The 15,260-nt window shown below is 34.4% G+C and overlaps 1 protein-coding gene across 2 annotated transcripts in view; it reads right to left on the reverse strand.

Annotated features, from left to right (window-relative positions):
* The window catches only part of Arl5b (ADP ribosylation factor like GTPase 5B), a 29,983-nt gene extending 14,909 nt beyond the window's left edge, over nucleotides 1-15,074 (reverse strand). Inside the window, exons 1-4 of one of the 2 annotated variants that reach the window (XM_048809021.1) lie at nucleotides 14,937-15,074; nucleotides 14,727-14,847; nucleotides 4,385-4,445; nucleotides 1,818-1,965 (exon numbers count right to left, since the gene is read on the reverse strand). In XM_048809021.1, coding sequence (XP_048664978.1) covers nucleotides 1,818-1,965; nucleotides 4,385-4,445; nucleotides 14,727-14,775 — 258 coding nt within the window. In that variant the 5' untranslated portion in view covers nucleotides 14,776-14,847; nucleotides 14,937-15,074. The remainder of the gene's footprint in view (nucleotides 1-1,817; nucleotides 1,966-4,384; nucleotides 4,446-14,726; nucleotides 14,848-14,936) is intronic. The other variant, XM_015483396.2, reaches the window with a different exon arrangement.
* Nucleotides 15,075-15,260: the final 186 nt, after the last annotated feature.

Raw genomic sequence — 15,260 nt, forward strand, 5'->3', positions numbered from 1 at the left:
AAAGATGGTGATCTAAAATAAGATAGAAAGGATGGAGTCAAGTTATAGAGATGACCTTAAAACTAGGGAGAGACAACTAGAGCAATCTAAATATAAACTGAGGAGGGCTTAAGACAAAAGCAAAGAGAAAGAAATACAGCAAAGGAAGAATGGACAGAATACTGAGAATTACATGTGAGTTAATGAGAGGAAGATGTCAGAAATTAACCAAAACCTATAACTCCTTAGATTATAATGTACCTTTTGGATGTCAGTCACCTCAATGCAAAGAATTTTCAAAAAGCAAGGGGCTGGGATTGTGCTTCAGTGGTAGAGCGCTTGCCTAGCACGTGTAAGGACCTGGGTTTGATCCTCAGCACCACATAAAAATAAATAAAGATACTGTGTCCAATTACAACTAAAAAATAAATATTAAAAAAAAAAAGCAAGATGACAAGAGTGAACAAAGAGATTAGTAAAATACCACACAGATCAGATCCGTATCTGGAATCTAAGAGTGCAAATGCTAGGTGTCATGCTGGTGTTGCAACAAAGGCCTTTATTTTTCATAGTAATTTTGATATTCTTACAGAAATAGTTTATTGAAAGAACATTTCATGTATATGGTATCAGTAATAACATCTTTTTCTGAACTAAGGTAAAGTCGCCTAGAGTTTCATCAATTTCAAAAACTACCCTTCTGAAATGTTTTAAGTACACTTGAAACATCTAGAATTTGACCTATTTCTCAAAGGTGAACTGCTCTTTCACAGCTGAATTTAACTGAGCTTTGGAAAAAGTATGCTGTTGAAATAAGTTATATGCTGAAATGTTGTTCTTCACATACTCTCTAATAGATTCTAGCTTCAGAATGTTATTTTACTTACAAATGTATATTAATCTAACCTATAATAATAATATTTGCTTATCTACTCTTCTGCCTCTCCCCACCCCCCAACCTAAATAAAATAAGTACTACCACAAGTGCTGAATATTTGAGATAGGTCATCTGGTTTACTACTTATACACTGCATTAGAATATATGCACACATACACTTATGGTATTACAATATACATATTTTTCTTAAAAAGGCAACTTTGCACACCAAAAATTCTTTCCATTTCACTTTCTCCCAAGTCCAGTTTTTAAAAGGCTTCATTTTAGAAAATAATTCCTTAGGAGTACCTCTTTGCAAAGAAAAATTACATGGATTCAATTGTACACTAGTATTTTCAAGATGAACCTCTCAACATCACTGCATGACTTTAAAGCAACAACAATAAAAACTTGGCCTCTAAGAAAAAATAAACCAGAAACTGTAGATATTCCAGATTTGTTCCACAGGCTATCTCTGAAGTAATAAGATAATTACAAATTGTGATAGAGAACTCTGAGGGATGGCTGCAAACCCATCTTTTTTTTTTTTTATTATTATTACAATACAGTCTCACCAAAATTTTAAATATTCATTTGATGCTATTTGAAAAATCTTATTTTAAATTATACTTTACTCCTTCCCTAATCAGGTCCTTTTTTATTTTTGCAAGATTTTGGAAAAAGTTGTATAATTTCTCCTAATGTTATATTTCTCCAATACTTGGAGATATTACAATATTGCTAAAAGAATAAACCGTGAGCGCCTAGTTAACAGTAAGCACTCAGTAAATAATCTCTCCCAATACTCTTTTCCTTGCCTTTTCTATTTAAAAAATCTGAATTCTCTATAAAAAAAAAAAAAAATCAACCTTATTAAAAGATAACTGTCTATAATCCTAATTTACATTCTATTTTCTGTGTTTCTTTTTCTGGTTAAAATTCAGAAGTATTCTTGGCATACCTCTGTGTTTGAGTAATATGTGTTCCAAGATGACCGTAGGGACTCTTGACCACCAATATCCCACATAAGAAAATGAGTATTCTTTACAACTATTTCTTCAACATTGCTTCCTATAGTTGGAGAAGTATGGACCACTTCATTCATTAAGCTGTTGAAAAAGACAAACACTATAAAAACTCTTTTGTATATTTTGAGAAGAAAAGTAAGTTTTATCCCTATATTTTAAGAATGAATAAACCTTTCTCAAAATACAAACCATAAGCATAAAAAATAAAAACTTGGAGAACATTTGTGCCAATAAAGATCCAGACAAATGGGGGCTGGGGTTGTGGCTCAGCGGTAGAGCGCTTGCCTCGCACGTGCAAGACCCTGGGTTCGATCCTCAGCACCACATAAAAATATGTTAAGTAAAATAAAGGTATTATGTCCAACTACAACTAAAAAGTAAATATTAAAAAAAAAAAAAAAAAGATCTAGACAAAGAACAAGTACTGAAGACTTTTTTGTTGTTGTTTTTTGGTATTGGGGATTAAGCCCAGAGGCACTTAATTGCAGAGCTACATCCATAGCCCTTTTTCTTTTTTTATTTTAAGATGAAGGCTCACTAAGTTTCTTAGGACCTTGCTAACTTGTTGAGGCTGGCCTCAAACTTGTGATCCTCCCACATCAGCCTCCGGAGTTGCTGAAGACTTGTTTTTTTAATAGAATGAAATGTAAACTTGATTTGGATAGAAGGGAACACTGTAGTGTGAGTCTGCATTTCAGTGGGAAAAAATTCATATACCACCAATTTTTTATTATTTAGGTCAGAACCAATGCCTCATCCTCAATCAAGTTTCTAGGTGACTGACATCAATGTCTGCAATGGCAACCATTGGAGAGTACGCTATCCATACGCATGGTGGCATATACCTGTAATCCCAGTTACTAGGAGGCTGAGGCAGGAGGATTAAAAGTTCCAGGCCAGCCTGGGAAACCTAGCAAAACCTTGTATCAAAATAAAAAATTAAAAGAGCTGGGGATGTAGTTCCATGGCAGAAAACTCCTGGGTTTGATTCCCAGTAACACACAAACACACGCACAAACACACACATCAAAGGCTATGTGAGAAATTTAAGACCTAGGTCAGTCAAAAATTAGTGCCGTTGGGTACAGTGGCACGCGCTTCTAATTCCAGCAGCTTGGGAGGCTGAGGCACGAGAATTGCGAGTTCAAAGCCAGCCTCAGCAAAACAGAGGTGCAAAGCAACACAGTGAGACCCTGTCTCTAAATAAAATACAAAAACAGGCTGGAGATGTGGCTTAGTGGTTGAGTGCCCCTGAGTTCAATCCCTGATACCCGCCCCCCTCCCTGCCAAATCAGTGTAGTACAACCCAAATTAGACTTAAAAAGACCATGGGCAAATAAAAATCTTACTTAAAATGAACTGTATATTTATACTGTCTTAATAATCATTAAGTTACATTAATTATTTGATTCATCATGTATTTGCTGACAATATGACAAAGTACTGTGTTGGGAGCCCCAGTTTTCTCCTGAGTGTGTGTGTGTGTGTGTGTGTGTATTTGAGGCTACATGAAAGTTATAATAAAGAAGATAAATTTCTTAAATATTTATATTTATTGTTTAAAGACTTTTTAAATATTAAAATACACAATGGCTAATGAATGAAAATGTGTTAAAAGAAGCAGTTACTGAATTCTGAAACAAACCACAGGTAGTAAGTTTTTAGCAAAGTAACTGAAAAATAACATGTATTGGTTAAGTGAATATTTCTGGTGAGCCACAGACTGATGCACATTTGTTTTTCTTTTGTGAGGCTGGGTTTTGAACCCAGGGCCTCCTGCATACTAGACAGGAGCTGTGATGAGCTACACTTCCAGCCCTAGACTCATATACTTTTAACACAAGATGTGGTGGGAAGATGTGAGAGCTCTGAAATCCTGTAAAGTACTTTATTATTACTTGTTAAAATGCTTGAGATCCGGATCCATTTCTGTAAGTTAACATCTCATTGGCACTGTAAGGATCACTGCATTAGCACTGACAGAATAATAAGAGTTACATGGACGACTGAATTGAACTCTTAATTAAATTTCCTTAAAGCATTAATGTATTACTCTTAAAGTTTCAAGTTTCTCCCTTTTGTGAACTAATAAAGCAATATTTTGATCCTCAGTACTTCAGACAAGTCTGGTTATGCTAACTAATTCCAAAGCTATTAGTCAGGAGAGTAGCAAGTTCCCAGAAATATCAAGCCTGGTGTGGAAAGGACTAAGTGAAATACACTTTATCCACTTATCCAGTGCTATAATTTGTGTTTTATTTATTTTAGTTTAATATTAGTTCTTTCTTTTAAGGACAGAAAACAGAAAGTGCTTATAGAAATATATATTTATCAAAACATGGCAACTTATTTTACTTGCTTTTTTGGTAAAATGCTGAAAAAACATATATTTAAGTCTTTCTACTATATTGAAAAATGAATAAAAATGGCATCTCATTCTTGTTAATTACAAAATGTTTGAATAACTAAAATACTAAAAACTATTAAACACCATACTTACAATTGATAAAGAATGGTGGTTTTCCCCGCATTATCCAGTCCCACTATAATTACTTTGTGTTCTACAGAAAGAAAGCAAACCATAAACATTTAATATTGTTGCATATTACAATTACATGTATTCATACAACAATTACACGTGTTCAACAATGATTATTACTTAGCCTATTAATGAAAATTATTTACTGTATTTCTACTTCTGAACTACTAAAATAAAAAAATAAACTTTATGATGTTAAAGACCTACCTTAAGTGAATCAACCTTTTAAAAGGGTTTCTAACTAGTTCTTTTGAAAAAGAATGTGGGAGATGAGTTAGTGAAAAATTTAGAAGAACCCGGTCACTTTGGGTACAAACATTAATCTAGACAAAACATGATTCTGCTTTACACAGCTACTTAAAGTCTCTGCTAATCAAGTTAGCTTTTTGTCAAGTTGTGTTTACTTGTGATTTTCTACCTACATGTACCAGGATACTTTTCTTCTATCTACTTAAAAATCATTACCTGAAGTACATATATGAAGACCTGAATGGTGTGAATATACTTTGTACACACAAGAGATATGAAAAATTCTATATGTGTAATATGAATTGTAATGCATTCTGCTGTCATATATAATTTAGAATAAAAAATTAATCCTTCTTGTAGCTGAAAACTGCAATAATTTCTGTTACCAAGACACACATACTTTTAACTAGTTTTTCATTACTTCTACTAATTTAGAGAAATATAAGTAGTTACTAAGTCTTTAGTGTTTTTTTTTCAATCTGAATTCAACAATTTTCTTGTGCAGATATTGTTTTTTTGTACAACAAAAGTCATTCAGTGCTTTTCTCCTTCTGGTGCCATGCACTAAGTAGTCACTTCTTTATAAGCAGTTTTTTAAGGCCTGTCTAATTATTCTGTTAAGTGGTACATAATCTAAGATCTCCTTTGAATGAAAAAGAGAAAACCCCTGATACCACACAGAATATATTAAAGATTTCATTAATCCAGGGCAGAATGCTTAGAAAGCAGGATATGTATGGAAACTGCCACAAGAACCAGAATACAAATTATTTCAAAGTCAACAATTTAGCACATTTTGTATCCTGTTTCTCTTGATAACCTCTGATGAGTGTCAAAATTTTGATAATACATTCACCTGAATTCAGGTTATATTCCTATTCTAAAGCCTTAATAATACTGTATCAATCAAAAAAAAAAAAGAGGCCCAGAATTCATGGGCAAATTCTTGAGATCACAACCTACTTTTTGTATCTTCTAATGATTTATGCACTATACTGCCTGTAATGTTGCAGGACAAGTAGATGTGGTTCTCTGGAAAGGGTTTTTCATTATAGGAGAAGCTGCTTTGTAAAACAAAACTAAACCAAATGAAACTAGTTTATTTATTGTAAGTCACTATAATTCTTTTTCCATTCTTTTGGTTCATATCCCCTAATTTCTAATGGAGGCACTCTTGACATGTTGTGCTGTTTGTTCTTGTTTATAGTACAAGAACAAGAGCACTCTTAGCACAGGCATTTTAAATTCTGATAGTAGCTGAAAACTTTACCTGCTCAGCATCTGGAGACCAGTTAGGGTAAGCAAAACTTAAAAGTATTATGTATTTCTCTGAAAGTATCAAGTCTTCTCTTTTGCAAGCTACCAAAGCAGTATTCTGACAATCATTACTTTAGACAAGTGATGCCATGCTACTCAGGAGTATCAGGGGAAGAAAATGGACAGACACTACCAAAATGAAATGAATACCTGGAGCCATTTTCTTTCCAGGGTCGGGGCAGGAGGAACCTGGGACTGAACTCAGAGGCACTCAACCACCGAACCACATCCCCAGCCTTATTTTATATTTTATTTAGAAACAGGATCTCACTGAGTTGCTTAGTGCCTTGCTATTGCTGACACTGGCTTTGAATTTGGGATCCTCCGGTCTAAGCCTCCAGAGCTGCTGGGATCACAGGCCTGCACCACTATGCCCCACCCTGGAGCCATTTTCAAACAATTCTGTTTCACATTTTTGATGATGATAACAACTAGAGTATTAAAGGCCTAACAGTAAAACTCATAAATCATGCATCATTTTGTAAGTTGGTCTCCCAAAGGTTGGTCTCCAAAGTGAATTAAGGAGTGACAAACCTTGAAGGTGAATAGCATATAGATTTCATTCAAGTTGTATAAAACTGCTTCTAGCCCACATTGACAAGGAATTCTGGCAATTAAAACACACAATTTCAACTCTTATGATGAAGGTACACATGATTATCCTTCAAATAAAGTGAATTCTATCTACTGATGTTAAAATTACCATCAACAATCTGAATCAATCTACAAGAGAACATCATCTATAAAGCAATACCTATGAGCTTTTAAAAAGCACAGAATAATGTTTTAGATCTTTGTTCTGAAAAAATATCTTTATCATCATTTGTACAGTAAGAATAAAAGCAGTTCAAAAGCCATTGATTAAAAACCAATTAAAAAAAACTGCACTCTGTTGCATAAGAGTTGAAATTGTGTTTTAGGAAGCTACTAAATAATTGCTAATTGAGTATGCTGATGATCAGATTTCAGTTCATATATACAGGTTAGTAAAGTTTTTACCTATTCAAGGAAAAATCAATTTGCTGTCACAAAATACAAGGTGCCCATGCTCAGAGCAGGAATATTTGTGTTGGGGATAGGAATGTGAGTAAAAATAATTTTAGGTTAAGACTTTACTGTAACTATCAGAGGTACAGTAAATTAGAATATTTTCTTTAAAAAAATGTGTCTGCATACTATGAGATCATTACCAAGGACATCATTTCACTGGAAATAACTTCTCGGGGAATCTCAAGTTCAAAGCCAGCCTCATCAACTTAGCAAGGTCCTAAAGCAACTCAACAAGACTTGTCTCTAAATAAAATAAAATGTAAAAGAAGAGCTGGGGATGTGGCTCACTGGTTAAGACCACTGGTTTCAATCCCAGAAAAAAAAAAAGGAAAAGAAATACCTTCCTGGAAACCAAATTGTGCTTCTTTCTCCAACAAGAAGCCAGGAGAGAATCTTCCAATGTTATTTATCTATGCATCTCCAGACCCCAACATAATGCATGTTTATTTATACTAAATGAAGGAAAGCTTCAATCTCAAAGTTTTAATTTTGATGAACTTTTTTGTATTCTTGGCTATGGTGTTAGTTCTTTTGGATTTCTTTAAAAATTGGTCCACTTTTTTATTTTGTAAGTAGTACAGAGACACAGACTACACACAATGAGGATCCAAAAGAAATTAATAAGACCCCTTGCTTGTAAATAAGAGCAGGTTAAAAAACAATGGCTAATAAAAATGAAAAAAGAAACTTCAAAGAAAAAAGTGGAATAAAAAAAAAAATCAAAGAAAGAAAAAGTTTCTCCTCGATTTTTAAATTTTTAGTCAGTGGAAAAAGAATTTATAGTTTTAGTATACAATACCAATTGATGCCCAATAGACTAGCACCATGGGTGCTAAACAGTAGTGGTATTAAATAAACTGTAAAATGTGTCAAAATTTATTTTATCATATTAAATTAATATTGTTAAAATAAGATCAAATGTCCAACTTCTCATTTTAATGTGTAAGAAAGATATCATGAAATAGGGACTGCTACATTCTAGGTATATCACATCTATCCCAATGCTGCCATGTAACTAGAGCAAGTACTATAGATATAGTTTGTAAACAACCATAAAACCAAAGGAAAAAAAGAATCAAATTTAGTGATTTAGAAAATTTGGGATACTATATTTATAAAATATATGTTTCAATTATTGCAAAGGTGTAGACAGAAAAAAAGTTAGTAAAAAAGAGGAAAAAGTCTACATAGCAATGATGGCTGAATTTTGAAAATAAATATGCTCTCAAACCTTCTTTATCCCTGCTATATTAATTATAGAATCATAAGATGTTATAGTTTAGAATAGACTGTAGAATCTGAGAAATCTCTTTCTCTCACATATCTCATCTCCAAATGAACCTCTCCAAATATATCTCTAATGAACCCCCGCCCCGCCAAAAAAAAAGATCACAAAATTACTGACATAAGTAAAGCTAGAACTTATTTCTGTTAGGTTACACTATATTCACTTCCCTCTCCTTTTCTTTAACCACCAACAATAACCACATTTCTGGATGATTCAATTTTTTCAAACCAGCAATGTAGATATGATGATTCAACTATTCAACATGTATTGAGTTCACTAAATGCTTGACTATGTGATATTCATGATTAAATTGAACAGAAAAAGACTTTAACTCAAAGAATCTTAAAAGTAGGGTAAACAAGCACTTAAAAAATAGCACTATTAATATGAAGTAATAGATAGAGGTTTCACATGGTAATATTCTTAAAGGTAAAAAAACCCCCTAGAGTTCAACTTTTAGCTAAGGAAAAAAATGTCAATAATAAAAAGAGATACCAAAGATTGTCATTAAGTATTTTGCATACATAATCTAGGCCAATCTTTGTAATTATCCCATAAGAAAGTGGTATTATTTCTCATTTTACTGACAGGAAACTTGAGTCTTAGGCAGTTCACAGGCCTAAGGATACTAGCTTAATCTTCCAGAGGAAAGGAGTAGGTACCTTAAAGAAGATAAAAGTTATTGAGCTTTTGTTTGTTTAAGAAACAAAACTTCACCAAAATTAACAATTTCTTCTCAGGACAATTCCCATTAAGAAAATGCACAGAGTGGGGATAGGAGTACACTTCAGTGGTAAAGCATTTGCCTAGCATGCTTATGGCCAGGGGTTCGATCCCTAGCATTGCATGGTGGTGGGATGGGGGAGGATAAAGTCACAGATTGGGGAAAAATATTCACGAAACATAAATCTGACAAAGAACCCACTTCAGAATATAGTAATAATTTCTAAAATTACACAATAAACAGATATATGTTGTTTTTAAATAAATAATGGATTTGAACTGACTTCAAAGATATAATATAAAATGGTAAGAACAAGGAAATTAACATGCCCAAGTCACCAGAAAAATGTAGCTTAAAGCTATAATGAGATACACTACACATCCAACAGAATGACTAAAATTAAAAAGACAGACAATGGCAAATGTTGGTAAGGATGTGGAACAAGTACACTCTCAAACATTGCTGATAAAAAATATAAAGATAATATAAAACAAAAGATGAAGCAGTTTCTTAAGAGAAATAAAAATATCTACAAAGAGATTTAAGAGTAGTCATAGCATAACCCATCAAAATGCAAATATATAAAACAGTAGTTGTGTTCATGCAATGGAATTACTTAGGAGACAGCTTAAGGTAAAGTTTCCATTGTGAAAGCCTAATTAAAAAATATAAACATAATATTAGAGAACAGAAGAAAACCTCAAAGAAACTAAAGAGGGAAAAGACAATATTAATTGAACAGTGGCACAAAAAAAGTAAGAAAATATTTAGCAAGTTAGAAAAAGTTCTTTTATATATAGAAAATATAGTAGCTGAACCAAAATATTCCATGGGGAGATTGGAAGACAAAGGAAATAACCCAGAAAATAGAGGTAGGAAAAAAGGCAATATGAAAAGGAATCTTTGATAACCAATCTAGCATAATATGATCAATAATATTTCTAGAAAAGAAACCCTAAGAGAAAATTTTTAAAAATTTCCAACAGAGCTGTTTTTTTTTTCTTTTTTTGGGCGGGGGGGAGTGGGGGTAATAGGTATTGAACCCAGAGGTGTTTTAACACTGAGCCACTTCCCCAGTCCTCTTTATCTTTTATTTTAAGATAGGGTTTCACTAAAATGTTTAGGGCCTCACTAAATTGCTAAGGCTGGCCTGGAACTTTGAATCCTCCTGTCCCACTTCCCTAGAAGTTGGGATTACAGACACACACCACCACAGCACCCAGCAAAAGAGCTACATCTTTATCTTTAAACTGAAAATGTCATGCCTATAATCCGAACTACTCTAGGGGCTGAGGCAGGAGGATTACAAATTTGAGGAGAGCCTTGGCAATTTAGTGAGACCCTGTCTCAAAAAAACAAAAAAAACTAAAAGGGCTTGAGATATAGTAGCTTGGTTTAAGAAAACAAACAAAAAACCTTACAATAATGGCAAAGACAAGTTCAGACCAGCAGAGAGAGAAATGTTGGATTTGGAGCAGGAACCTCTTAGCCAAACATACAAAGAAAACTAAAACAATTTTGTAATTATTTACACTGGGGGAAAAATATTAAAGAAAAAACAGAAACAATTATAAGCACGCTATGGCCCAGGGGTAACAAGACTTTAGTCTTCATAAAAAGAGATTAAATTATATGAAAAACCTATACTATAATGATGAAGGAATCGAACAGGCATAATAGTATTCTCTTCTACCATAATTAAGCAAATGATAATGTTTAAAATTTCCATACAGGCGTAGTATTCAGAAATATGGAAGTATGTTACATTAGAAAAAAAGTTTATAGAGACATGACTGACATATGTATCAGTTTAAGACGAGTATTATTTGACTTTTTAAAAACAATGTATATGTTACTTTATTTTTTTATTTTTTTTTTAATTTTTTATTGTGGGTTGTTCAAAACATTACAAATTTCTTGACATATCATATTCGACACTTTGATTCAAGTGGGTTATGAACTCCCACCTTCACCCCATACACAGATTGCAGAATCACATCAGTTACACATCCATTGATTTACAAATTGCCATACTAGTGTCTGTTGTGCTCCGCTGCCTTTCCCATATATGTTACTTTAATATAAAACTTCATGTTTGAATAAAAGCAAAAAAACTGACAAAAATCAGCACCACCTATTTGCCGGGCACTGGAAATATAAGAGTGAATAAGACCAAGTTAATTCCACAAGTTTATTTCCATTGAAAGAAACAGAACAAGTAAGTAAATAAACATAATATGATTATGGATATAGAAAAATATTATTCAGAAAAACAGTAAAGACACAGAGAGTGTTAAGACAGGAAGAGTGCTGTTTTTAATAAAATGACAAAGAAAGTCTTCTAAGGAATGGGGTGATCAGAAATCTGAACAAATTAATGGACTGAACCATGCCAAGGTATGGATAAATAATGTTCTAGAAGATTCTGGAAGACAGGGAGCAGACAGATAAGTTTAAGTTTGGTAAATGTAAAACCAGCAAAAAGTCCAGAATTAAGAACAGAATAAGCAAAGGGGAAAAATGTAAGAAATAAGATTTAAGAGGTTAGAAATGTACAATAACACTCATAAAAAGATGGACATCAAGCTGGATGTGGTGGCACATGCTGTAATCCCAGCAACTCAGGAGGTTGAGAAGGGGGATCACAAGTTTGAGGCCAGCCTCAACAACTATGAGAAGCTTTCAGTAACTTAGTGAGAAGGGGGAAAAAAAGAACTGAGGATATAGTATCAGTGGTAAAGTGTGTCTGGGTTCAATCCCCAATATCAAAAAAAAAAAAAAAGGAAAACAAAAAGAAAGTTAGATACCAATGCTCAAAATGATAACATGAAATTCACCAATAAGAAAGAAATGACTAATGAAATTAATGTTATTGTTATTTGATTATGAAAATGAACAACAAAAACCTCATTTCATTTGTCTTTCTGGATTATACTAGGAAAAACTGATGAACAGTGTGTGTAATCATAACAGAAAAAAAAGGACCAGGCCTATAAAAGTTAAATGAAATGTCAAACTTTAGAGGTAAGTTTAAAGATAGCCCCCACAAGTATGTTTTATGAAAATACACACATACACAAACACATAAATATTTTATAAAATAATGTTTGCAAAGGCAATCAGATTTTGAAATTATTTCAATGATAACTGTGTCAAAGTATTAACCTTCTAGCTTAAAATTAAAATAATACAAATTTGCAAGGATTAATTATGTTTAAATTGCTTTACCTAGATAATACATACATGTTTTAGTATACTTATTAACCCCCAAAGATATTCTGTTTAAAAAAAGATGCTTGGGGCTATAAAATGCTACCAAACCAAAGAGGAAATTGAATTATCTTGGCACTGATGCCCAGGACACCCTCCCTCATTCTGATTTAACTGGTCTAACATTGGATTGTGGGCAGTATTCTAATACACAACCCAAACTGAATACTTCTGGATTAGGTGTGTATTGTGGTGAAAATGGAAGATACCAGGACTGGTAGTTTTGCTGATATAATAAAAACAAAAAACAATCCCACCCTGGACTAAGATATAAATCTCATTACATCATTCTCCTATTTTAAACAATTATCCAAAGACCAAACTCTTCAATGGCTCTCACTGCTTGCTCTACATATTGAGGCCCTCTGTGATTTGGTTCCCAATGTTAACTCTTTACTCTCATTTCCTCTAATTAAGCAACAAGCAAATCAATATACTATACAGCCAAATAAAACTATTCACCTTCCTTAAATGTACCAAAGTATTTCATTTTTTCCCTTTTGTATTAATTAGTCTTTCTACAGAGAAGAGTATGCCCATTTTACCCAGTGTATCTAGCACGCTTCCTAACCTACTACTCATCTTTAAGACCAAGTATACCTTATTCTGCAAAGTATTCCAGGAACCACCTAAGAAAAAATGATCACTTCATTCTTGATGCCACCTACATTTTTAGAAATATTTGTTAAGCAATTTACCATATTGCATTGTTCTATGTCTGTCTACTAATCTTTGAGTGCTTCTAAGAGCATGTGAAGTTTGTATTTTTTTGGTTTGTTTTTAATTTTTCTATCTCCTATGCCTAATTCCCAAGACTGGCTTATGGACTATGAGTAAATTTTGCAGAATGAGAATAAAATTAAATAACCATTAATTCTAAATTTTCAACAAGAAAGTTAAATAAAAATTCTAAGTAGAAATGGTGATTTAAGAGGCATAAGCATTTCTGTGACTATAAAATGTAGCCCATGAATGTCCTTTATTTTCTATATTTTACCTTTATATTTTTTACTCCTTTCCAGTTTCAGCCAGAAAGCCTCAAACATGATAAATGGCAGTAATACATCAGAAAAGGTAGAAAAGAAAATGGAATAGGGTGCACAGGGAAATCAACTACCTCAGTAATTTCTATTTGTTAAGCTAAGGGGAATGATAAACAGAAGTGATTACTTTATTAATCTTTATGCTTTCAATTATGTATTTAAACACTCCTTAACATAGTCATTTCTTAGAACAAGATTCAGAACATGTAAGCTGTCAAAATAATAAGTATTACATTGGTAAATAATATCCACAGATAGTTAAATTCTGATCACTTTGAAATCACTTGAAAAGTGATATTTACTTACATATATATGGCTACCCATGTTGAGTATATGTTATCCATTTTATCTATATTTATAATCTGGAAAGACTAGTGTTCTTACCAGTTTAAAGAACAAGTGAAGCATCACACATTCTCGTTCACGACTTCTTAAATCCAGAAAAACGATTTGTACATTAACTAACAAGTTGCTAACAGCATAAAAAAACAAAACAAAACTGCTTTAAAAATTATGCCCCTCAAAATGAAACTTGATGAATTTAAAACTGGTTTCAATTACTAAGAAATCATTCTGCTAAAATAATCCTTAAAACTTTACTGTTGCCCCCCCCCCCTTTTTTTTTTGTCTGGGTATTTTCTCTCTTCACAAGACACCACATCTCATTCTGACTCAGAACAGGTTTTACAACTTCTTGCCCCTTTGGACTTGCAACTTCTACTTGTCTCATAACTTGTTCTCGACTAATTACGGACACGTAACATGTTACACAAAACTTAAACACTGAGGGTTTTTTTTTTTTTTTTTTTTTTTTAACGCCTAAGTAAGAGTGGGGAGGTTAGCATGATTTCCGGAAACCGGTATAGAAGAACTCATTCCCTAGTCTTTAAAAGCAAGCGAAATCGGAGAACAAGAAGGTGCAAAGGCTTAGACAGCAGGATGGAAAACAAAACACGAGTTTAGAAGAAGGGAAAAAAAAAAGGAAAGAAAAAGAATTTTAGGTTCCAGGGCGAACGCTTATCCTGGGGCAAAATACAGACCCAAGGATGCCTAATTGAAATTGAACAGGCCCTCAAACATGCCTCCAGGCATCGTTAAGTGTTTTCCGTTTTGCTTCAGTAAAATCCAAAAATACTGTCTGGATTCTGGGAGAATTCTGGGAGAGACAGATTCTGAATTCTGTCTCTCCTGCACATTCTCCAGGTCTAAAATACCGAGTTTCTGCCCGCCCCCTGGACTAAGTCACTTCTCTGCGTCTAAGAATGTTTCGGTCCACCAAAAGCACTGCCTCCACTGTCCCCTTTCACGGGTCGGACCCCGCTGGCTTGGATTCCAGCCGCTGCGCAGCTCTATCGCTCTCACCTTGGTTACAGAAGAGGCTCCACAGTTTAGCGAAGATCAGCCCCATCATGAGCACCTGGACGGGCCGCGGGGTCCCTCAGCAGCAGGTGCCGCTGCGCGGGGTCCCCCAACGCGGCGCTGGCTGTGTGGAAGCGAGGAGAAACCGGCTGAGACCGCGCCGCGAGGACACTGGTTGACCCAGAAGCCTCGACCCGTCGCTCAGACACTGACCAGAAGGTGCCTAGTCGAAACCCTACCGGATAGTCCTTTGTTTCGAGTCCGCTGAGCCCAACGCCGACCCGTAGTCCCCTCAGTCTGAACCCACCTACCCACCAGAGCCTCTACCAGTCCCAAGCCCCGCCTCCGCTCCGCCTCTCCCCCCATCCCAGGACCACCCATCGCCGGAAGAACGACGCGTGACGACAGCGCGCTTACGTCAACCCACGCGTTCGACGTGGCGTTTCCTCAGTTTCACTTCCGGTAGGCGGAACCCGAAGTGGTTAGAATGTGGGAGATTATTGATTGAGAGTTGGGGATTTCCCTCGGTGCTCGCGT

This window comes from Marmota marmota, unplaced genomic scaffold (genome assembly GCF_001458135.2).
Source record: "Marmota marmota marmota unplaced genomic scaffold, marMar, whole genome shotgun sequence".
Taxonomy (NCBI): Eukaryota; Metazoa; Chordata; class Mammalia; order Rodentia; family Sciuridae; genus Marmota; species Marmota marmota.